Source organism: Pristiophorus japonicus, chromosome 8, assembly GCF_044704955.1.
Source record: "Pristiophorus japonicus isolate sPriJap1 chromosome 8, sPriJap1.hap1, whole genome shotgun sequence".
Lineage (NCBI taxonomy): Eukaryota > Metazoa > Chordata > Chondrichthyes > Pristiophoridae > Pristiophorus > Pristiophorus japonicus.
Window position 1 is genome coordinate 105,685,961 of NC_091984.1, and position 26,468 is coordinate 105,712,428.

Here is a 26,468-nt window from a genome sequence, read left to right on the forward strand (position 1 = left end):
TCCTTAATAATGGATACCAGCATTTTCCCAATGACAGATGTTAGGCTAACTGGTCTATAGTTTCCTGCTTTCTGTCTCCCTTCTTTCTTAAATAGGGACTTTACATTTACGGTTTTCCAATTCGCTGGGATCTCTCCAGAATCCAGGGAATTTTGATGGATTACAACAAATGCATCCACTATCTCTGCAGTCACTTCTTTTAAGACACTAGGATGCAGGCCATCAGGTCCAGGGGACTTGCCCACCTTTAGTCTCATTAGTTTGCCCAATACTTTTTCTCAAGTGACTGGGGGGGACGTAAAACAAACAGTCCCTTGATTATCAATTATTGGGATGCTTTTCATGTCTTCTACTGTGAAGACCGATACAAAATATTTGTTCAAAGTCTTTGACATTTACCTGTTTCCCATTAATTCTCAAGTCTCATCCTCTAAGGGACCAATGTTTACTTTAGCTACTATCTTGCTTTTTATATACCTGTAGAAGCTCTTACTGTCTGTTTTTATATTTCTTGATAGTTTACTTTCATAAGCTATCTTCTCTCATTTTTCTGTCGTTGTCCTTTGCTAGTTGCTAAAAATTTCCCAATCCTCTGGCCTTCCACGATTCTTCACAACATTATATGTCTTTGTTTTCAATTTGATACCATTCTGTACTTCCTTAGTTAGCCATGGATGGTTCATCCTTCTCAGAGTCTTTCTTTCTCACCAATATATCTTTGCTGAGAGTTATGAAATATCGCCTTAAATGTTTGCCACAACTTTTCTACCGTGTTATCCTTAATCTATTTTCTCACTTTAGCCAACTCTGCCTTCATTTAAGTTCAGGACACTACTTTAAGACCTAGCTTCCTCACCCTCAAACTGAATTTGAAATCCTACCATGCTACGATCACTCTTCCCAAGAGGATCCTTCACTACTAGATCATTAATTAATCCAGACTCATTACACATGACGAGATCTAAAATAGTCTGCTCCCTGGTTGATTCCATCATCATGCATATTAAGAGGTAAATTATGTGACACAGTAATTAAAAGAAGCTTTGAAAAACATACTGGTGTGATTTCTTGATGCATTGCAGTTTCTCGGATTTGCCAAGATTCTTACAAAGTCAGCCAATATCTTAATGTTAACAGACAAGAACCTCAAAAACAAAAAAGATAGCAATAGCCAAGATTTTAAGCAAAAAGATGTGACTGCTGTAAACCGGATACTGTTAATAAAACATTAACTGTCGACTATCTAAAGATGAAAGATAAATCATTATCATTTATTCTAAACTGCAAGTACTCAACAGAAGTTTTTTGAGAAACAGACTGCATTCAAAAGACTTCAGCCAAATTTACAAATCTGAAACATTGGGTGTTGCCCAACCAATAAACCACAACGGAAGTGTTTTTGAGACTCGGTACAGTGTAAATTTAAAAGCCAGAGAAGTCACAACCAGACTATAGTTCTGAAATTTATAATTCCATCAAACAAACCAAGTTCTTCCCAACAAATGCAAAGTATGAAATGATTTGCTACTTTTTGTACCATTACAGCGTAAAAGTCTTTTTGAAAGGTTATTCCTTTTATCTTCATCACTCAACATTATCTTCAGCTTCAAAACATGGCATGTGCACCAATTCAGATATTCATTCAGCCAGTAATTAATTAAAAGACACTTTGAAAAATGTACAAGTGTGATATCATAATCAGTATGAACTTTACAACCAAACCCTTCTGCAGTTAGAGGTTGATTTACAGAACTGTAGAAGTCTGATACTGTCAAAGTTATATACACTATAGTATAGTTTAAGAAAATACAAAACAACTTGCATTTATATAGCGCCTTTAATACAGTAAATCATCACAAGACACTTTCATCATCATCATCATAGGCAGTCCCTCAGAGTCGAGGATGACTTGCTCCCACGCTAAAAATTAGTTCTCAGGTGACTGAAGAGTCCAATGCGGGACCTACAGTCTCGGTCACAGCTGGGGCAGATGATGGTTGAACGAACGGGTGGAGGGTGCCTGGGTTGCTACGTACTCCTTCCGCTGTCTATGCTTGGCTTTAAGCTTGCTCTTGGTGAAGAGACTTGAGGCGTTCAGAGCTTTCCCGGATGCTTCTCCTCCACTTTGGGCGATCTTGGGCCAGGGATTCCCAGATATCGGTGGGGATGTTACATTTTTTCCAAGGAGGCTTTGAGGGTGTCCATGAAGCGTTTCCTCTGCCCACCTGGGGCTCGCTTACCATGTCGGAGCTCCAAGTAGAGCACTTGTTTTGGGAGTCTCGTGTCAAGCACGTGGACGATGTGGCCTGTCCAACAGAACTGATCGAGCGTGGTCAGTGCTTCAATGCTGGCCTGAGCGAGGACACAGACATTGTTGTGTCTATCCTGCCAGTGGATTTGCAGGATCTTGCGGAGGCAGCGTTGGCGGTACTTCTCCAGTGTTTTGAGGTGCCTGCTGTACATAGTCCATGTCTCTGAGCCATATAGGAGGGTAGGTATCACCACTGCTCTGTAGACCATGAGCTTGGTGCCAGGTTTGAAGTCCTGGTCTTCAAACACTCTCTTCCTCAGGCGACCGAAGGCTGCGCTGGCACACTGAAGGCGGTGTTGGACCTCGTCGTCGATGTCTGCCCTTGTAGACAGTAGACTCCCGAGGTATAGAAAATGATCCACGGTGTCCAAGGCCTCGTCGTGGATTTTGATAACTGGGGGGGGGGGGGGCAGTGCTGTGTAATGGGGGCAGGTTGGTAGAGCACCTTTGTCTTACGGATGTTTAGTGTAAGGTCCATGCTTTACAGGAGCATTATCAAACAAAATTTGACACCGAGTCACTTAAGGAGATAGGAGGGCAGATGAACAATAGCTTGGTCAAATAGGTTTTAAGGAGCGTCTTAAAAGGAAAAAAAGAGGCGCAGATAGGTTTAGGGAGAGAATTCCAGAGCTTAGGATGTAGGCCAGAATTCGAGGTATCATGCAAGATACATCAGAATTATAATGAAGCGACTGCAACAACTGGAATAAATAAATCACGGTAGATTTTTTTAAAGAAAGTTAAAATATCACTAAATATTAGAACTAATTTAAATAGATTTTTAGCTCTCTTCTGCACCAGAAACATCAGCATATATGATCTGGAAAAATGCAGGAAGGCTAAAAAGGACCATAAACATAATTTGCCTTTTTTGGGTGAATTTTGTGCATTTTTGAGGTCAGAGATGTTAATGTTAGGAAATGTAACATCCTTACATTTCGGACACTAAAGGCCCAAGTTTCGGGCCGCGCCTAGAACGGCGCAGCCCCGACCTGGACGCCTGTTTTTCGCGCCACAAAATGCGCCTGAAAAAAACTTCCAGATTCTCCGGCTCCCTGCTGGTCCTCTGGCCCTCGGCGCAGCGCAGCACGAGCTGTAGGGGGCGGAGCTAGGTCCCTGCGTTGAAAACAGTGCCGGGATCTCTGCACATGCGCGTTACAGTGGGCACGCAAGTGCAATAGCTCCAGGCGCCCGAAACTGTGTGGGAGGGGCCCGAAGCACGCAGCCCCTAGCCCTGGCCGAATGGCCTCACTGGGGCTGCGTGCATAAGGCTGCCTCCCACGCCCAGCTCCTGCTTCCTCCGGACCGGACCCAACCCGACTTGACTCCCACTCCCACCCACCCCCACCCCCACCGACCCGATCTTCCGCCGCCCCCCCCCCCCCCCCCCCCGCCGACCTACTTCCGCTCCGGACCGATCCCCCCCCCTCCCCCGACGAAAAAAACATTCTGTTCCAAAGTGAAACTGTTCTAACTGACTAGAACTGGAGCAAACTAAATGCCGAGAATTTGAATTTCTAAGATACTCCATTCTACACCAGTTGCTCCAAAAAATCAGGAGCAACTGAGGCCGAAACATGGGCCCCAAGTATTAGCCACTCCAAGATGATGTTTTTTTTAAATAATTTGCTCTCTGAACACGAGGCAAACTGGCAAACTGCATTTTTATAGTCCATTCCAAAATGTCCAGAGAAACGGATGACTCCTTGAACTGCTGCCGTCCTTTTCAACGCTGCAATTTTTACAGGATTAGATACAGAAAAAAAATCCCTTTACGCTGTTCAAACTAAATGCCTTGATCCATTTTCAGACAAATGGCTTGTACTGCACCACTGTGACACCTTTACATGTTTCATATCACCCATCTGCGGCCTGAATAATGGTGCCAATTAGGGTCAATTCTGCACTGGATATCTATGCCAAATAGGAACTATGTTGAGATTGCTCCATTGGCTATATTCAATGGAATTGCATGGAGAATTGTTCCAAATTAATTTCATGCAAGATCCTTATAGGCAGTGTAGATTTTCATGCCATCAGTCTGAATTTGAAGTCAGGTCCTTGAAGTAGATTAGTATCTAATCCTTGCACCATCCAGATCAATATTCCTGTCAAATGGATTTGATTCAAAGTGAAAGCAGTGTCAGAGTTTACCCACAACGCTGTCCCAAACCACTTCACATGACAAGCAGCATGAAGTCACCAGTGTAACACATGAGCAGTGGTTTTCTCCTCAGGAACCAGGTGCCCAGGGATTCTAATCACATTGTTTATGCCGGTCTGACTTCCCCAGATACACATGCAATCAACTTTAACAGCAGCATCAGAGGAACTACAAGTTTCACTCCAAATCAAGACCACAGCATGATGTGAAACTGTTAAAAAATTTTGAACAATTACAGATTTATAACAATAGTAGAAATGGAACTGGATGTTCCACTTTTTCCAGTCTTTGAACATTCTGGATTCTGATCTATAATTATATTGCCTTTTTATCTTTGGATTTCTAAAATAAATTTAAGACTGGAAAGCTATTATAAATTTTGAAAAACAAACACAAAAGATAGATAATGCATTACTTATCGGACTGCTATTTAAAACTGGCAAAATCAAAGCAACACTACTGCGTTGGGTGGGACAGAATGGGAGAGTTGATAGTGACACCACAAGGCAGCAATTCTTTTCAACCTGGAAAAGAATTTTCAAAGAAGATGCTTCATATGCATAATCCAAATAATGGTCACGGCGCCAAAGGAGATATTAGAAAGGGTGACCAAAAGCTTGGCGAAAAAGTGTATTTTAGGGAGGGTCTTAAAAAAGATGGAGACACAGAGGGGTTTAAGGAGGGAATTTCAGAGCGTAGGGCCTAGGCGACCGAAGGCAAGGCTGCCAGTTGTAGGGTGATGGGAACGCGGATGAACACGAGGTCAGAGTTAGAGGAAGAAAGTCCGGTGGTGGGATCTGTAGGATGTTGTAGAAATAGTGAGGGATGAGGATACAATAGATTTTAAACATGACCTAGAGATTTTAAACATGACCTCAGGATGCCCTAGAACTCCTCACAACTAATTGACTACACTTTAAAGGTACTTAATGTTGTAATGTAGGGAAACACAGCAGCCTTTTTGAACACAACAATGAGATAAGTGACCAGAAAATCAGTTTACAATGATGCTGGTTGAGGAATAAATGTGGACCAGGGTGAGAACTTTAAATTTAAGGTGTGGGGGATCAGGTGCCAATGTAGGTCAATGAGAACAGGGCTGGTGGGCGAGTAGGACTTGATGCATGATAGTATAGAGAGAGTTTTTGACAAGATGATGTTTACAGGCAAGTGGTTACTTGAGCGGCTTGTGAATTTTAGCCTTTGGATGTGTGATACTTTCAGATGCAATGCTGCCTAGCACACACTTCAGGTGCAGCATATTTGAAAGGTGTGACATGACACATGTGTACTTGATGCAGAATTTAATTATATAGATGTACTTCAATTGGATTTTACATGAATTGAGGGAATAGAAAGAAATAGTTTCATAGCATGAATTTATGTTCCAAGTAATCCCCAGGGTCTGATGGACTGCATCCCAGAGTACTTAAGGAGGTGGCCTTGGAAATAGTGGATGCATTGACAGTCATTTTCCAACATTCCATAGACTCTGGATCAGTTCTTATGGAGTGGAGGGTAGCCAATGTAACCCCACTTTTTAAAAAAAGAGGGAGAGAGAAAACAGGGAATTATAGACCGGTCAGCCTGACATCGATAGTGGGTAAAATGATGGAATCAATTATTAAGGATGTCATAGCAGCACATTTGGAAAGAGGTGACATAATAGGTCCAAGTCAGCATGGATTTGTGAAAGGGAAATCGTGCTTGACAAATCTTCTGGAAGTTTTTGAGGATGTTTCCAGTAGAGTGGACAAGGGAGAACCAGTTGATGTGGTGTATTTGGACTTTCAGAAGGCTTTCGATAAGGTCCCACACAAGAGATTAATGTGCAAAGTTAAAGCACATGGGATTGGGGGTAGTGTGCTGACGTGGATTGAGAACTGGTTGTCAGACAGGAAGCAAAGAGTAGGAGTAAATGGGTACATTTCAGATTGGCAGGCAGTGACTAGTGGGGTACCACAAGGTTCTGTGCTGGGGCCCCAGCTGTTTACATTGTACATTAATGATTTAGACGAGGGGATTAAATGTAGCATCTCCAAATTTGCGGATGACACTAAGTTGGGTGGCAGTGTGAGCTGCGAGGAGGATGCTATGAGGCTGCAGAGTGACTTGGATAGGTTAGGTGAGTGGGCAAATGCATGGCAGATGAAGTATAATGTGGATAAATGTGAGGTTATCCACTTTGGTGGTAAAAACAGAGAGACAGACTATTATCTGAATGGTGACAGATTAGGAAAAGGGGAGGTGCAACGAGACCTGGGTGTCATGGTACATCAGTCATTGAAGGTTGGCATGCAGGTACAGCAGGCGGTGAAGAAAGCAAATGGCATGTTGGCCTTCATAGCAAGAGGATTTGAGTACAGGGGCAGGGAGGTGTTACTACAGTTGTACAGGGCCTTGGTGAGGCCACATCTGGAGTATTGTGTACAGTTTTGATCTCCTAACTTGAGGAAGGACATTCTTGCTATTGAGGGAGTGCAGCTAAGGTTCACCAGACTGATTCCCGGGATGGCGGGACTGACATATCAAGAAAGACTGGATCAACTGGGCTTGTTTTCACTGGAGTTCAGAAGAATGAGAGGGGATCTCATAGAAACGTTTAAAATTCTGATGGGTTTAGACAGGTTAGATGCAGGAAGAATGTTCCCAATGTTGGGGAAGTCCAGAACCAGGGGTCTAAGGATAAGGGGTAAGCCATTTAGAACTGAGATGAGGAGAAACTTCTTCACCCAGAGAGTAGTGAACCTGTTGAATTCTCTACCACAGAAAGTTGTTGAGGCCAATTCACTAAATATATTCAAAAAGGAGTTAGATGTAGTCCTTACTACTCGGGGGATCAAGGGGTATGGCGAGAAAGCAGGAATGGGGTACCGAAGTTGCATGTTCAGCCATGAACTCATTGAATGGCGGTGCAGGCTCGAAGGGCACCTATTTTCTATGTTTCTATGTAATACTGTTGGTTCTTCATTCAAGAGCAGAAAATGACAGATCTAAACAAGAAAATGTGCCATACGCGGGCTTTCACAGGTCTGCAATTTGTTTTTTTGCAAGGACACTGCACTGTAAATGTTAGCACGGATATATCATATAATTGAGGGGTCAAAAGCATTGTAACAGAAAATCAAAAAATTCTTAAAAGTTTAGAGACTTGAATTAGGGTGTTCAGGTAAATGTCTTGTGAAGTAAAAACGGCATGTTTTGACATTACCAGACTCCATACACTTCATGCCACTAAGCAATTGGAACTGGCTCTGAACATCTGCAAGTGGTTATGACATAAAAATAAAAAGTGCATGATGTGAAATAATGAAATTTGTTTAGTGCAAAATTATTTTCCTGTGAATTATAAAAATGACAAAACCTGACAAATGGATACGTGAAGACTACATTTATACCAAAAGCCAGGATTTGATTTACACAACACTAGAGCTTGGAGTTTAAAGCTTAACTGGTGGTTAGCTGGTTATTTTGGTCAAACCTCACAGGAGGAATAAAAATTATAATGTGCATTTTAACAGTCCAACTTAAAAAATATTTGTAATGAGTAATAACTTTTGGTTCAATTATTCCAGTTATTAAGCTTTATATAGTGGCATTAACATACAAAAATGCTGCAAAGAAGCGCAAGAAAAAAATGGATGCTGCGCCAAAGCAGGAAAGATCAATACCCAATAACGTAACAAGTCACCTATAAACCTCAGATTATGGACTTGTATAACAAATGAGCATCTTTTAATTGGTTTATAAAGTTAATATGGACTGCTACTGTCTCACTCATTTCTTGTTATTCACTTCACTTCTCTTCAGCCAAAAAGGCCTGCAGAGATCTGCTCTCAGGTTAGCTCCATGGTGTCTTGTTCTATACCAGGAGATTCTCTTTAAAACTAACACAGCTTTTGCACAAGTTCCAAAATTCCTTGACGAAAGAGGAGCTTTTGCGAGTGTGCATGGTCAAAGAATGACATCCACACCGCAGCATTCTGCTCTTTGTGCGGTAATTGCTGCCCATTGGTACAAACACAGACCACAATTTACAGTGAAATGCCATACATTATAAAATCATATCATAACCAGTCAGGACAGGGAGCTGCTGATCTCTGCGTGGGAGAGGGCTGGAAGGATGCAGCCACTCAGTGTGCAACAGCTGGAAGTCATTTATCTCGTGGATGTGGCCTTACTCGACTCAAGGATTCCAGTTTGGCTTTGGGCATGTGTGAGAGAAATTACAGTTGGGGGTGGGGAGAGAAGGGAAAGAGAAAGAGAAGACGGGAGGGTATTTGGCCAAGACACAAGTGAACAATGTTCGCTCTAATTCTTTTTTTCGTGCATTGTTGCCTCCTGATTGATGTGCCCGCACACCTTGGGGAACGTTGCTAGTGAACGAATTAGTTCTTACGAAAGCAGAATATTTTGGATTTTAGAAGCTAAATGCTAGTTTTCACTTCAATTTAAAAAAAATTATCTCAGGGACACAACTGTTAACCCTCTCATCATCATAGGCAGTCCCTAGAAACGAGGATGACTTGCTTCTACGCTAAAAAACACAACTGTTAACCCTCTAACACTCTAATAAACTGAAGACCCCTCCTGCTTGAGAAAGGGAAATAAATCCTCTGAAATCATCCTCGGCCCATGGCTTGCTATCCCTGTATCAAATTATGTCCTGAAAAATTACAGAATAGTTTAAAAAAATATATTTTTGGGGGGTGGGGGTGGGCAGATTATTGAACTAGTTCCAACTCATCACGAGGAAGCACACAAGTGAGAGTTGTTACATGCAAGATAAAGGAAAAATGCTAATTTTCACTAGACTCTCCAAGACTGCCACCTGTTGGGGACAAAGTATACAGCAACACAAAACAATATGTAACCAGATAACAGAAAAGGAAGAACATGGGCAGAGTACTGCTCAGAGGAAGTAGCAATGGGAGGCATTCACCAAAATAAAATTCTTAAGTTTAAATGACACAATTTCAGTCCCATTTCCATTCCATTTTGCTTAAATCTCAGCAGAGTACCACTTACTGTATGTAGTACCAATGTTGTCTATAGGATTTCATTGAATCAAAAGTGGCAGTGTGAAACTTTTATATTACATCTATTTGAACTGAAACTCATCTGGTAGCACTATTAAAGATTTTGATTTATACAGCACTCGCATGAAGAACTGGTTGTTGATGACCTAAGCATACCACACATTTAATAGAGTTGACTTGATTAAGATTTTTCACAAAGTGGATTTGTAGGTTAACAATAAATAAGCCTGATAACACCTAAATACCAGACACATGATGGAGATACCAGATACAATGAATGCAACTCAAGTAAAATTTAAATTGCTAGTCCCATGTTTATTCCTGTTCCAGCACAAAGAGAAATCAAGCTCAAAAGGATCTGTAAAATGTAATTGTGTTTGTGAAGAAGTTCTTAATAGACGTCTAGAAACCTTGCATTTATATGGCCCCTTTCACTTCCTCAGGATGTCCCAAAGTGTTTTACAGCAATTACTTATTTTTGAAGTGTAGTCACTGTTATGCAAGTAAATGTAGCAACCAATTTCTGTACAGCAAGATCCCACAAAAGCCAAATTAACTGTAGATCTGTTTTGGGTAGTGTTGTATGATGGATGAACATTGGCCAGGACACCAAGGGCCACTTGCTCTTTAGATAGTTTCATGGGATCTTATACAGCCACCTCTATATAAGATGGCGCCTAGTTTAACATCTCATCCGAAACACATCTGTGAATACAGCACTCCTTCAGTGCTGCATCGCAGTATTAGCCGAGATACATGCTTAATTCACGGAATGGGGTTTGAACCCACAACCTTTGGACTAGGAGGAAAGAATGCTACCCTCGTCCATCTTCTCCATGAATCAAAATACAAGCTAAACCTGGTTTGGAACAGTAAAAAAACAGCCCGTTGCCAGAGTAGAACCAGTGCTAGAAACAGACCAGCAAAGGAACGAACGTGTTGATAGATCTGAAGTCTCGACTGACGCACTTAGTTTAGAGTAATCAGTAAAATGTCTTCAATGTTCTGATGGTGGGTCTAGAACTTAAACATGAACCTCTCCTTTTTACAGATGGAATGGGACCTGCTGTGTATTTCAAACATTTTATGTTTTTATTTTGATCCTTAAAACCTCAGCTTTGAGCATCCCCTACTGGTAACAACCATTTTTGCTTTTGGTGAAACTACTCTCCTGCAGTTCATTTGCCATATTAATATTTCTTGTTTTCAAATTGGGGACAGAGTGCAGCAGTTTGTGGCAAATAATGGAACTGATTTTATTTATACTGTATAAAAGGTGTGTCAAAAATGAATCACAAAGTTGCATATTCAGAAATAAATCAAGAAACAAATCTGATAGCATATGATAACTTATTAGGGAAAGGGGCAACAGAGAAAGAATGGGGAGCGGGCAGGGAAGAGAAGCTAAGTCCATGATCAGATCAGCCATGATCTTATTAAATGGCAGAGCAAGCTCGAGGGGCCAAATGACCTACTCCTGCTCCTATTTTGTATGTACTTATGGGTACATGATGAAAGGAGAAGCTACAAATTGGAAGAATTGTGGGAGTGAGGGCTCTGCATCCTGGAATCAATTTGGAAGCACTGGAAGGGAGCGCTCAACATCTAAAAGCAATAGAAAACAATTTCAGGCATTGGAAGAGGTATCTAAATGTGGGAGGAATGGAAAGGGTTTTTGGAAATGGGAGAAATAAGAGGTTCTGGCATTTGGGAATACTGGGAGGAGGGAGCCCTGGCAGTAACAGCAGGTAGTTCAGAGGTTTGGCAGTGCTGCAAGGGATGTTGTGGGGGGAGGGAAGTCCCAGAAATTTGGAGCACCTATGGGAGTCACTGGATTGGGATCACATGATGCAAAAGTACCATGGAGGGGGTTGGTCTCAGAAGCTCTGGAGTAGAGGAGCAGTGAGCAGGGGACTGGGTACAGCAGGGTTAAATGTCAGGGTTTGGAGGTATTAAAGGGGGTTGAGACAGAATTTGACCTGACCTCCCTTTAAGTTCTTTCAGATCCTCAACTGTGCTCTCACCATGTTACCTTTTCCCTGCGAGCTGAGCAGCAGCTTTAAGAGCTTGTGTGTTTGTAGAGAGTTGACAAATGCTCAGTAAGCACTTGAAGTAACTCAAGATAGGTCTCTTTTAATGGCTGGCAACTGTGCAGGAGGGCTGTATCTTGGATAGGGGAGGGTCGTGGAAGCTGGTGAACAGAAACTTGGCATAAGGCCTAAACAAAGGGTGGGTGCAATGGAATCTCAATGATTTACAATGACAGAAGCAAGGAGAGGAGGGCTTAGATGATGAAGAAAGCACCAGAAAAAGCAAACTAACAGATGAGCAATCGACTGGGGGGTGGAGGAAGAGAGAGAGGTGTGTTAATTAAGCATTCCAGGATATAAGAGAGAAAAATATAGGCAAGTTTAATTACTGACAAAAATAAATGGCATTCAACAAATGGATACAATAATGAAGCAGCAGGCAACTGTGCATTAATACCACTTCCTACTGCTGCCCCTGCCCTTACAGCTGTTTAATGACTTTCACCCCCAAAATGTACTTTTCAAAGTCGTTTGTGCAACTGTACAGGTAAGTTTAAAAAATACCAATAGCGGAAGTGGAAGGCCAAAGGGCAAATGGGGTGGATGGGAGTAGAGATTGATGTGGAGGGCGGACGCTGACAGTAACAGGTTGAGAAGGAAGATTTGGAGGGCAAGTAGTCAGACGATATTGTTGGGGGAGCGGAAAGGCTGGATGTGTGGAAGTATTTGACGATGACAGGGGTAGAAGACAATGGAGCCAATCAGCTTTCACCCAACATTGGGAAACTGGTCGAGGAGCCAGAACCTGATGAGGGGGGCAGGAAAGAAGTGCTCAGTGTGTGAATACCTAATCAATACTGTGACGGAAATAGGAATAACAGGAGAGGTTTTATCAGAAGTGCATCCATATAGCCCCTACCACACCCACAGACTTCAAGCATATTTAGTGTGAGTTTGTTATAAAGGCTCCTGTCCACACTGATTAAACTGTATTCTATTATAGTCACCATTTGACTCTATGTTGCCCTGCAACAACTCTACCAAGACCATCCAACAAAACTAGAAGTGCAGAAACCCCAGTTACTCACCTTATTCCTATAAGGAAAGAAATCAACATGGAGCAGATAGGATCTGCTATCATAAGGCCATAGTTCTGCATCAGAAGGGCAGATATTATTACACCTACACTGCCGAGAGTGTCTGCTACAATATGCAGAAAGACTCCTATAATGACAAGAGGGGAAGAAATTGTTTTATGCTTTCATGCAATACCAGTTTTGAGATTTAAATATTACTGAATAGCTCCTACATTTAGAGAATGAACAATAATTATAAAAACACCTTTGATTGCTCATCAGTTTTTTTTTTTAAAAACAACTTCTATGTATATACCGCCTTTAATATAGTAAAACATCCCAAGGCACTTCACAGGAGTATTACGAGACAAAAAAAATTTGACACTGAGCCACAGAAGGAGAAATTAGGCCAGGTAGGTTTTAAAGAGTGTCTTAAAGGAGGAAAGAGAGGTAGAGAGGCAGAGAGGTTTAGGCAGGGAAGCCCAGAGCTTATGGCCTCGGCAACAGAAGGCATGGCCACCAATGGTTGAGCGATTATAATCAGGGATGCTCAAGAGCGTAGATATCTGGGGGAGGGGGGGGCCGGAAAAGTGTGTGGGGCTGAAGGAGATTACGGAGCTAGGGAGTGGAGAGGCCATGGAGGGATTCGAAAAAAAGGATGAGTACTTTGAAATCAAGGTGTTGCTTAAAACGGGAGTTGATGTAGTTCAGCGAGCACAGGGGTGATGAGTGAACAGGAACCACTGCGAGTTAGGACATGGCAGCCAAGTTTTGGATCACCTCAAGTTTACGTAGGGTAGAATGTGGGAGGCCAGCCAGAAGTGTTAGAATAGTCAAGGCATGGATGAGGATCTCAGCAGCGGATGAGCAGAGGCAAGGGCAGAGACGGACGATGTTACGGAGGTGGAAACAGGTGGTCTTACTTATGCTGCGGATGTGTAATAAAGAAGTATTTAAGTTCAGCTTGAAGAGTTAGTAACAATTTTAGATCAATTCGCAAACCTTCTAAAATCTGTTTATTGGATCCTTTTGCTTGAAGTAGATCACCCTGGTAATCTTCTGTATAGAAAAACATAGTATCTATAGTTACAAAACTACAACATATGCATTGGTAGAAGACTTCCAATGAGTTACATGGCAGTTGCATAATTGAGAGTTCCAGGAGATGTCAAAGAGCAGTTTGTGGCATCTAAATCTTGATGGTTATTTGCTTGATCACTGGTGTTGTAACAACGTTTAAAGACATCTTCAGTAATTATTTTATGAAACACTACTCAGGTGCTAGCTTTAAATCAATAAATGGAATTGTTATCAGCAAGTTACTGATCATACAACTGAAGTGAAGGGGACTACTCATAGAACGGTGCAAAGGGCAGGAACAATTTAGGTTAGAAATATAAACTGTGGTCCCCAAATTGTAGTGCCCTCATTAACTTAGAAGGACAAGGGCAGCAGGCACATGGGAACACCATCACCTCCAACTTCCCTTCCTAGTCGCACACTATCCTGACCTGGAAATATATCACCGTTCCTTCATCGTAGCTGGGTCAAAACCTTGGAACTCCCTCCCTAACAGCACTGTGGGAGTACCTTCACCACACAGAATGCAGCGGTTCAAGAAAGCAGCTCACCTTCTAAAGGGCAATTAGTGATGGACAATAAATGCTGGCCTTGCCAGCGACGCCCACATCCCAGGAATAAAAAAAAATGCACTCTTAGCTGCTATCTTACTGTGGATACAAACTGGATTTATAGTTTTATGTATTCTGTAATCTATCAGCTTCATAAGCAAACACAGTGCCACCAATAGGAAGATTAAACACCAGGTTGTTTTACACATAATTGGCAAGTGATTCATAATTGTGCATAAATACAGAAGTTTTTTTCTCAGCGTTTTCCAGCGATGAACACATCAAGAACTGCATGTTTCACTCACTCACATTTCCCTTGCATTAATAGAACCAGAATGAGAAGCAGAATAATTGATCTTATCTTTAAACATAGATAAAATTTAAATTGTTGGAAATATGCTCCAAATCACTAGCTGCAAACTATATACTTAGCTTTTTAAACAACAAAAAAATACTTTTTTCCCCCCATAGTAATTAAAATACAATTTCTCCCTCTTCTGCTTCTTAAGGCATTGAGTTGTGCTGAGGTACAATTCTGTGCAGATGGCATTGTTTGTGTATAGCTAGGCAGTCAACATCAGTAGACCATTTGAAACAGATTCTATCCCTCCCTTGCATACATTCACATGTCATACATTCACTAGACAGCGATCAGAAACAAGAATCCGAGCCAATTTTACCATTCTCTCCTCATGGCTAAGGATACTACGAACTAGAAACAGTTGCCCTAGCCGGAATCAGTTAGCTCAGGAAAGACCAGGGATCACCCCAGGAGCTTGCAAGAGCTATATGGCTCAGCATCACACTATGTGATGCATTTATCTATTGAGCCATTAGGTAGTTAAGATCACACTAAGTTTATGCCATGTCAGCCTACAGCATATTTTGGTTCCATATTGCAATAGGGTTACAACTAAGATCATGTATTACTTTAGACCATAATTTCATTCTGATTCAGCAGAGGGACTTGGGGTACATGTTCACAGAACATTAAAAGCAACACCTCAGTTTGATAAGACTGTAAATAAAAAGCTCAATTCTAGATTCTCAATTAGACATGAAATATAAAAGCCAAAAGGTAATTATGAACCTATTTAAAACCTTAATAAAACCTCAGTTAGAGTACAGTGTGCAATATTGGGCTCCATATTATAGGAAGGATATTGAGACTTTAGCAAAGGTACAATGCAGATTCACTAGGATGCTGCCTGGTATGAGGAAATACAAATACTAAGAAAAGTGTACTCCTTTTTCATTGGAGCAACATATATTATGGGGCTATAATAGAAGTGTTTAATATTATGAAAGAATGAGACAGGGTAGATAGAAACAGAACATTAGACCATTTCCAGAAGTTGAATGGTCAAGAACAAGGGGCCATAGACACAAGTTTAAATGTGAGATATTTAGAATAGAAGGCAGGATAAACTTCTTCAGAGAGTTGAGAGGCTACGGACTTCACTTCCAGACTTAATGGTTGAGGCAGAAATTGTGTCAACATTCAGTATCAGATGGACAGGTGGATGAAGGAAAAGGGGTAGAAGGGTATGGGAACAGGGCAGGTAAATGGGATTAGAACTAGTTGCTCATGTAGAGGATTGGACCAAATGGCGTGTGTTTCCATGTTGTGACTTGTGTGTGACCAGGTCAGCATTTCAGTCAGTCACAGCCCACTAGAGTAAACACTAAGCCATTTGTTTCCTGAACTGTGCTTCAGATCAGATACTTGAAACCTAACAAAAATGAACCCATTTTAACCCAAAACATAACATAATAATGATGAGCTTAGTAGGATAATTAATTGGAGATGAATTCAAGGACAGAAATTACGCATTATGTTGGTTTTCTGATCAATAAAGCATTCACCAGATGCAACTTTAGATTCATGATGAGAACTGGCATCACATAACTCACCATGACAGTGCTCTGGAGCATGGGAATGCCCATGCCCGGAATGCTCGTGCCCATGGCTATGATCATGACTATGTACAGATCTGTGCTCATGATTGTGGCTGTGCCCATGTTCTCCATGACTGTGTCCGTGATTCCGTCCAGGAATTCCTCCGTTGAAGAGCGAGTGACTATGGCCATGACCTAATGCAACAAACAAAACACAGAAGTTTGTTAAAAACTATACATATGTTTGAACTTGAATATCAAACTTTCATACAAATATATAAAGCCATCAGTCAAATGGTTCAATCTGTAAACCCTTCTTGATATGGAAATTGTGCATTGCAACATAAAACTAGAAATAAGCAGTGAGCACAAGGAGTCACTTTACCAGATCTAATCAAAAAGCACAGTGGGATATTCAATCCCTACATCATGGACTGATTGAATGCAGACTTATAGGCACAATCCTTCAAGCAAATTACTTATTAGAGTTATGGGCAATAACCAAAACAAAACTCAAGTGGAAGAAGGCTATCGGCCAGCGAGGAAGTCAATGGAATGGAGTATGACAAAATTTGGATGGGAGGAGTAAGAAAGAGTATTACTGAACTGAGTCAGAAGGTTGTGTGTTCAAGTCCCACTACAGGAACATGTGGCACAAAAAAAAAATCTAGGCTGACAATCCAGTGCAGTGCTGAGGGAGTGCTGCACCATCGGAGGGGTCGTCTTTCAGATGAAACGTTAAGCCGAGGCCTTGTCTGCTCTCTCAAGTGGACATAAAAGAGCCCATGGCACTATTTTGAAGAGCGGGGGAGTTATCCCGAGTGTCCAGGCCAATTCTTATCCCTCAATCAACATAACAAAAAAACAGATTATCTGGTCATTATCACATTGCTGTTTGTGGGAGCTTGCCTGTGCACAAATTGACTGCCACATTTCCCACATTACAACAGTGACTACACTTCAAAAGTACTCCATTGGCTGTAAAGCACTTTGAGACGTCCCGTGGTCGTGAAATTCGCTATATAAATCCAAGTCTTTCTTTACTTCATTCCCTCATAGGGAAAGTGCTTACTGAGATTTTTAAAGTCAGGAGCTCCTCCTACTGGCTCTGAGTAAAAACACAGGCCAAGAGAACATATGAAATGTCAGATGAGAACAGAGATGAGCTTAGTTGCAATCCAATAACCTGTCAACACTTGCTGACATGACTCACTCACAAAGAACTCAAACACGGGATGTAGGTATCTGTGCAAGCATAACCTAGCAAGAATCAGCACCTCTAATTTGCTGATTCTGAATTACATTTTTTCCCACTTGGGGTTTGGGGATAGGGAAAAAAAATGAGAGAGAAAAAGATGGAACCTGTGCAAGTCAGAATTGACAAATTAATGTTTTAGAAACAACAAATGTAACTAAACAAAACACTTCAGACTGAAAATAACTCCTCTTGTTACTCTCAATGCTCCTTCCCATGATATTGTGTGTCTTATTTTGCCTACTCGAGGAAACTAACAATTTGAACACTTGCAGGCTACAAGTAAGTTTATAGAACTGTTCCCTTACCACCATCATGGGAATGTCCATGGCCACCATGTTTAAATACAAAAATTCCAACCAAATTCACCAGAAACCCAAGCACAGATACAGACAGCAGCCGGTCGTGATGCACTTCAGGAGGTTCCAGAGCTCTCTGAAAAATAATTGGAGATGAAAGCTTGATATAGTCTTACAGGTAGAGAAATGACTGGTGGGAGGGGGCACAAGTTCCATCCCACATTCTTAAAAGGTCCTGATCTCTAATGCGCTGCACACAGGGCTCAACTGATGCCATTGAATCGGTCAGAAATGTATACAGGCCTTTATTATTCACTTTTGAATTTAAAAAGTCACTTTGTGATTCGCTGGCCAACTGACAACACACAAGAAAAGATTCTGCATCTCTCAGAATCTGTTCTGTTTTCTAGCAAAGTTGTTTGTAATTTAAATATCAACGAACTGTACAGAAGAATAACTCCTACTCCACAGTCATTGCCTCTTTATATTGCAAGAGTCATAAAACTTACTGCTGGAATCATTTTATTTTACACATTAAATGTTTATAAATTTTCACAAGTGGAAACATTCCCCAGATTGTACAGGAACAAGGACACCAACATTTAAAAAGAAGTTCAGTAAGTTAGTGGGGGGGGAAGGGAACAATCAACCGCTTCCCTCAAGTTATAAGAGCATAAGAAACAGGAGCAGGAGTAGGCCATTTGGCCCCTCGAGCCTGTTCCGCCATTCAATAAGATCATGGCTGATCTGATCTCCGCCTCAACTCCACTTCCCCGCCCGCTCCCCATAACCCTTGACTCCCTTATTGCTCAAAAATCTGTCTATTTCTGCCTTAAATATATTCAATGACCCGGCCTCCACAGCTCTCTGGGGCAGAGAATTCCAAAGATTCACGTCCCTCAGAGAAGAAATTCCTCTTCATTTCCGTTTTAAATGGGCGACCCCTTATTCTGAAACTATGCCCCCTAGTTTTATATTCCCCCACTAGGGGAAACATCCTCTCTGCATCTACCCGATCAAACCCCCTCAGAATCTTATAAGTTTCACTAAGATCACCTCTCAGTCTTCTAAACTCCAATGAGTATAGGCCCAACCTGCTAAATCTTTCCTCATATGACAACCCCTTCATCTCAGGAATCAACCTCATGAACCTTCTCTGAACTGTCTCCAATGCAAGTATATCCCTCCTTAAATAAGGAGTACTCCAGGTGTTGTCTTACCAACGCCCTGTACAGTTGTAACAAGACTTCCCTACTTTTATACTCCATCCCCCTTGCAATAAAGGTCAACATTCCATTTGCCTTCCTAATTACTTGCTGTACTTGAATGCAAACTTTGTGTTTCATGTACAAGGACCCCCAGGTCCATCTGTAGTTATGGAGTGATGCACAAACCGTCACACTTTTGAAAGTAGTATTAGTTAAAAACAAAAATCAGTATTTGCAATATCATGCATTTAAACACTGGATAAACTAATTGGTGACTGCACCTCACACTATATAATGAAGTATAGGGATTAAAAACGACATCCAGTATCCACATTGTTAATTATGTACAACAAACATAGAAACATAGAAAATAGGTGCAGGAGTAGGCCATCTGGCCCTTCGAGTCTGCACCACCATTCAATAAGATCATGGCTGATCATTCCTTCAGTACCCCGTTCCTGCTTTCTCTCCATACCCCTTGATCCCTTTAGCCACAAGGGCCATATCTAGCTCCCTCTTGAATATATCCAATGAACTGGCATCAACAACTCTCTGCGGTAGGGAATTCCATAGGTTAACAACTCTGAGTGAAGAAGTTCCTCATCTCAATCCTAAATGGCTTACCCCTTATCCTAAGACTACGTCCTCTGGTTCTGGACTTCCCCAACATCGGGAACATTCTTCCTGCATCTAACCTGTCCAGTCCCGTCAGAATTTTATATGTTTCTATGAGATCCCCTCTCATCCTTCCAAACTCCAGTGAATACAGGCCCAGTCGATCCAGTCTCTCCTCATATGTCAGTCCTGCCATCCCAGGAATCAGTCTGGTAAAGTTCCGCTGCACTCCCTCAATAGCAAGAACATCCTTCCTCAGATTAGACCAAAACTGAACACAATATTCCAGGTGAGGCCTCACCAAGGCCCTGTACAACTGCAGTAAGACTTCCCTGCTCCTATACTCAAATCCCCTTGCTATGAAGGCCAACATATCACTTGCATTCTTCACCGCCTGCTGTACCTGCATGCCAACCTTCAATGACTGATGAATCATGACACCCAGGTCTCGCTGCACCTCCCCTTTTCCTAATCTGCCGCCATTCAGATAATATTCTGCCTTCGTGTTTTTGCCCCCAAAGTGGATAACTTCACATTTATCCACATTATACTGCATCTGCCATGTATTTGCCCACTCGCCTAACCTGTCCAAATCACCCTGCAGCCTCTTAGCGTCCTCCTCACAGTTCACACCGCCACCCAGTTTAGTGTCATCTGCAAACTTGGAGATATTACACTCAATTCCATCATCCAAATCATTAATATATATTGTAAAGAGCTGGAGTCCCAGCACTGAGCCCTGCGGCACTCCACTAGTCACTGCCTGCCATTCTGAAAAGGACCTGTTAATCCCGACTCTCTGCTTCCTGTCTGCCAACCAGTTCTCTATCCACGTCAGTACATTACCCCCAATACCATGTGCTTTGATTTTGCACACCAATCTCTTGTGTGGGACCTTGTCAAAAGCCTTTTGAAAGTCCAAATACACCACATCCACTGGTTCTCCCCTGTCTACTCTACTAGTTACATCCTCAAAAAATTGCAGAAGATTTGTCAAGCATGATTTCCCCTTCATAAATCCATGCTGACTTGGACCTATCCCATCACTGCTTTCCAAATATGCTGCTATTTCATCCTTAATGATTGATTCCAACATTTTCCCCACTACTGATGTCAGGCTAACTGGTCTATAATTATCCGTTTTCTCTCTCCCTCCTTTTTTTAAAAAGTGGTGTTACATTAGCAACCCTCCAGTCCATAGGAACTGATCCAGAGTCGATAGACTGTTGGAAAATTACCAATGCATCCACTATTTCTCGGGCCACTTCCTTAAGTACTCTGGGATGTAGACTGTCAGGGCCTGGGGATTTATCGGCCTTCAATCCCGTCAATTTCCCGCCGAATAAGGCTATCCTTCAGTTCCTCCTTCTCACTGGACCTTCGGACCCCTAGTACATCGGGAAGGTTATGTGTGTCTTCCTTTGTGAAGACAGAACCAAAGTACTTGTTCAATTAGTCTGCCATTTCTTTGTTCCCCATTATAAATTCACCCGAATCCGACTGCAAGGGACCAACATTTGTCTTCACTAATCTTTTTCTCTTCATGTATCTATAGAAGCTTTTGCAGTCAGTTTTTATGTTTCCGGCAAGCTTCCTCTCGTACTCTATTTTTCCCTTCTTAATTAAACCCTTTGTCCTCCTCTGCTGTATTCTAAATTTCTCCCAATCCTCCGGCTTGCTACTTTTTCTGGCTAATTTGTATGCCTCTTCCTTGGATTTAACACTATCCTTAATTTCCCTTGTTAGCCATGGTTGAGTCACCTTCCCTGTTTTATTTTTACTCCAAACAGGGATGTACAATTGCTGAAGTTCATCCATGTGATCTTTAAAGGTTTGCCATTGCCTATCCACCATCAACCCTTTAAGTATCATTCGCCAGTCTAATCTAGCCAATTCGCGCTTCATACCATCAAAGTTACCTTTCCTTAAGTTCAGGACCCTAGTTTCTGAATTAACTTTGTCACTCTCCATCTTAATAAAGAATTCAACCATATTATGGTCACTCTTCCCCAAGGGGCCTCGCTCAACAAGATTGCTAATTAGTCCCTTCTCATTACACATCACCCAGTCTAGGATGGCCAGCTCTCTGGTTGGTTCCGCGACATATTAGTCTAGAAAACCATCCCTAAGACACTCCAGGAAATCCTCCTCCACCGCATTGCTACCAGTTTGGTTAGCCCAATCAATATGTATATTAAAGTCGCCCATGATTACTGCTGTACCTTTATTGCACACACCTTATTTCTTGTTTGAAGCTGTCCCCAACCTCACTACTACTGTTTGGTGGCCTGTACACAACTCCCACGTTTTCTGCTCTTTGGTATTCCGTAGCTCCACCCATACTGATTCGACATCATCCAAGCTAATATCCTTCCTTACAATTGCAATAATTTCCTCTTTAACCAGCAACGCCACCCCGCCTCCTTTTCCTTTCTGTCTATCCTTCCTAAATGTTGAATACCCATGGATGTTGAGTTCCCAGCCTTGGTCACCCTGGAGCCATGTCTACGTGATGCCAATCACATCATACCCGTTAACTGCTATCTGCGCAGTTAGTTCGTCCACCTTATTCCGAATACTCCTCGCATTGAGGCACAGAGCCTCAATATACTAGGATTCATACCACAACAAAGTGAAATCCCTTAAAAAGGGAAGGGGCATAAAATGGACTGAAAGCCCCCATCCCCCAGCAAGTTCCAACTACCAGCTTAGAAAAATAAAGTTTTGTCACTACTGTAACTAATGGAAGATGAAACCTGGGGGCGAATACATGGCTGACATCCCAAGGATATGACTGCCCTTGCTCAAGGTGAGTAACAATGATAATTCTGGGTATCGAGAATTTAAATTACAAATGAAAAAACAAACAAATGGAATCTGTTTTCTTTGGAAAGAGAAGGCTACTAGATGAATCAATTGAAGTTTTCAGTATTACAAAAGGGAATTCACAAAGTTGATCTGGGCAAGCATATTTTGATAAATGTTAAATTATACACAAGTTAAAAATTAGGAAAACATCATCTCCCCGCCTTGGTTCCATAACGTTTACCGAACATCCAATCTCAGTTTTGACATTTTCAATTGACATAGCCTGAACAGCTTTTTGGGTGAGAGGGTTCCAGATTTTCACTACCCTTTGCATGGAGAAGTGCTTCCAGATATCACCCTTGAATGGCCTAACTTTAATTTTAAGGTAATGCCCCCTTTTTCTGGACTCTCCTACCAGAGAAAATAGTTTATCTCTATTTACCCTATTAACTCCTTTAATCATCTTAAACACCTTAATTAATCTTCTATACTCAAGGGAATACAAGCCTAGTCCTCATTATTTAACCCTTTTAGCTCCTGTATTATTCTGGTGAATCTGCGCTGCAACCCTTACTGGCTAATACATCCTTCCTGAGGTGCGGTCCCCAGAACTGAAGCAGTACTCCAGATGGGGTCTAATCAGAGCCTTATATAACTAACATAACTTCCACCCTTTGTATTCCAACCATCTTGATATAAAGAGCAAGATTTCATTAGCCTTTTTAATTATTTTTTTGTACCTGTCCACTAGCTTATAGTGATTTCTGTTCTTGGTCCCCAAAATCTCCCTGCTCCTCCACAGCTCCAGCTTCTCACCATTTAGAAAATATTCTGATTTATCATTCTTGGGTCCAAAATGGATGACCTCACATTTCCCTGCATTGAACACCATCCGCCACAGTTTTGCCAGAACATTTTTTTTTGTATTGAGGACAAGAGTGTTAAGAATTAAGTTATTGGAGAGTATGTGAGTTCTAGGGACAATCAAGATTTGTTTCTGCGGAGGGAGGCATGATTGAGGGATACTGAGTGCAGGTAGGGAGCAGCATTGACCAAAAAGCAATGATTTGTATATTTTACACAAAATACTTTATACAAATGCTTTTGTTTCTGTTTACAACCAAGTGAATATGCATGTTACTCCAACAAAAACTGTTCCACTGGGAGGAGAAAAATGCAGCTGTGTTCAATTTAAAGTGGTTACTTTTTTTAAACCCACGGTGATCTGTATCCGGTCAATTAACTGTCCTCCCTCACCGCAACGCATTACTCAGAGAGAGAGCCCTTAACACAGCTGCTATAATGCTCCATGGATGGATTTACCCGTGGATCATCCCTTACCCCAAGTAAGTTAGAAATTAGGAGCAGGAAGTTAAAAGAAATCTTTCACACAAAGGGTTATTCAAACATTGAATGCTTTGCTACAAGTGGCTACTGAGGCAGAGACTACAAAAAAAATTGGGCAAGTATTATTTTTTTTAAATGTTAAATATATAACGTGATTTCTAAGTGCAGGAAAATGGGGTTAGAATAGACAGCCTTATTTAAAGAGAAAGCATTGACACAGGCACAATGTGATAAATGATCTCTTTTTGTGCTATAATTTCTAGGTCCCTGTAAGTGCCCAATGATTTGTTCCTGTGATGGTCCAGCTGGGATCGTAGACCCCACCCTATTCCACAAGGCACTCCATGCTATGGCTGCAACCCATCTGTGGGACATTTAACTGCCTGTATCTTTTTAGACACAAAGAAACAAAGACAAGCTCCACTAATGCTCAACTGGTTAAGGTAGTGAACAGTCGACTTACATAGACCAGGATGGTCTCAAGTGTTCCCTGGGATGTATTGAGCCAATTGCTTGCAACTGGGGTGGCAGGAGCAGGAATGCTCCAATTGGCATCCGTATCTTTGGGGGGTGGGGGGTGGTGGGCATCATCCAGGGTTTCTGCTCCAGATTCTTATTCAGTAACTCCTGCTGGCAATATGAACACCTGGATGCCAGGTGCATATAAAATTAGGCTTAGCTGTGATGGCTCCAGCAATCGAGAAGCTCACCCACACTCACCGTCTAGGGGCACACAAAGAAAAATGAAGCACTGCAGGGTGCACATGCTCACTAGCAAGGAGACAATGTCTTCAGGAGAGAAAAAGGGGAGGGATAAAAAATGTAGATTACTTCTGAAGATGGTATAACTGAATCTATACAGTTAGGTACGAGGTGAGCCAGTTGTCAGTTATGTAACCACAATGTAACACCACTGTATTACTGTATACACTCAACCTAGATGCACACCTTGACCACAAGGGGTGAACTTGTGGGAGACACTCCTTACCTGATCACACAGGTATAAAAAGGGAGGTCCCACGCAGGGTCATCGTCTTTGGAGTCCTGTGAATAAAGAGTTAAGGTCACAGAGTGACCTTGTCCCCAGAATGTGCCTCGTGTGGTTTCATGCTGTAGAGTAAGGACATTACATTGGCGACAAGAAATGGGAATTCACGACCCACGAGAATGGCCACCAGTAGCACAGAGGAATGGTATTGTGTTGGGGAAGACTGGGACGATTTTGTCAAGAGGCTTCAGCAAAGCTTTGTTACGAAAGAATGGCTGGGGAATGCAGCAGCCGACAAGCGAAGGGCTCATCTTTTGACCAACTGCAGACCAAAGACTTACGCGCTCATGAAGGACTTATTGCACCCGAAAAGCCGGCGGACAAAACCTTTGAAGAACTTAGCAAATTGATTGGGGAGCACCTCAAACCGGCGAGTAGCATACATATGGCCCGACACAGATTCTACACTCACCGACGTCGTGAAGGACAGAGCATACCGTACTTCATAGCTGACCTCTGGCGTTTGGCCAGCCTCTAAGATCACAGACACCTGCAGGGGGGAGATGCTAAGGGACTTCTTTATCGAGGGCATCGGTCATGCGGGAATTTTCCGCAAATTAATTGAGACCAAGGATTTGACCTTAGAAGCGGCGGCGTTGATAGCTCAAACTTTCATGGTGGGGGAGGAAGAGATGAAAATAATATACGCGCGCAATTCTGCCTCCAACGTGGCAATGGATCAGGGAGTCAACATCATCGATTCGACTCAGTGCCCCGCAGGCAGACAGGGGTAGTCCGACACTGCCCGGGCAGCAATAGACCCCAGAGTAGGACTTCAACAGAGACAATGACAGGCTGAACGGACATTCACGCCATCACAATGTGAGCCGCGATGGAGCCATTGACACCCACTAATAGGATACTTAAGAGCAGTCAAAGGGACAGTCAGCGCGGAATGCCTGGCCATAGTCCCTTTGTTCCCAACAATGGAAACTTTAACTCATGCTGGAGGTGTGAGGGAAAACACTCAGCTAGATCTTGCAGATTTCAACAGTTTGTCTGCAGGAACTGCAATCTCAGTGGCCACTTAGTTCGAATGTGCAGGAAGTCTGCAACCAGACTAATATATGAGGCGGATGGACCAGAAGAGGGTTCTTTGAGGCAGGATGACTTTTGGGGCAAATCGATGGACGCCAAGGTTCAGCGGGTCCATGTGGCGAATATTCACAGTTCATACACCAAAACGCCACCAATGATGATGAGGGTTTTATTAAACGGCATCCCAGTACACATGGAGCTGGACACTGGGGCCAGCCAGTCACTCATGGGCGTTCAGCAATTTGAGAAGCTATGGCCACTTAAAGCCAGTCGACCCAAATTAGCACGTATTACGGACCTACACTAAAGAAATGTTGCTAGGCAGTGCAACGTTGGCTGTCAAACAATGGGTTAGTGAATCGGCTGCCGCTCTGGATTGTCCCGGGCAATGGTCCCACACTATTGGGGAGGAGCTGGTTAGCTGAGATGAACTGGAAATGGGGGGATGTTCACGCAAAACGTCATCTGTGGATCGAAGTTTGTGCTCACAAGTCCTACAACAATTCGATTCACTATTCCAACCTGGCGTCTGGACTTTCAAAGGCACTAAAGTAGTGATACACATCACCCCGGACGTCAGGCCAGTGCACCACAAAGCCAGAGCGGTGCCGTATGTGATGCGGGAAAAGATCGAGAGCGAATTGGACCGGCTGTTGAGAGAGGGCATCATCTCGCCTGTTGAATTCAGCGACTGGGCGAG

At 42.3% G+C, this 26,468-nt stretch overlaps 1 protein-coding gene across 1 annotated transcript in view; it reads right to left on the reverse strand.

The window, feature by feature from the left end:
• The window catches only part of slc30a7 (solute carrier family 30 member 7), a 62,015-nt gene that overhangs the window by 21,243 nt on the left and 14,304 nt on the right, over positions 1 to 26,468 (reverse strand). Inside the window, exons 5-8 of the mRNA XM_070887245.1 lie at positions 17,714 to 17,840; positions 16,166 to 16,345; positions 13,623 to 13,679; positions 12,633 to 12,768 (exon numbers count right to left, since the gene is read on the reverse strand). Coding sequence (XP_070743346.1) covers positions 12,633 to 12,768; positions 13,623 to 13,679; positions 16,166 to 16,345; positions 17,714 to 17,840 — 500 coding nt within the window. The remainder of the gene's footprint in view (positions 1 to 12,632; positions 12,769 to 13,622; positions 13,680 to 16,165; positions 16,346 to 17,713; positions 17,841 to 26,468) is intronic.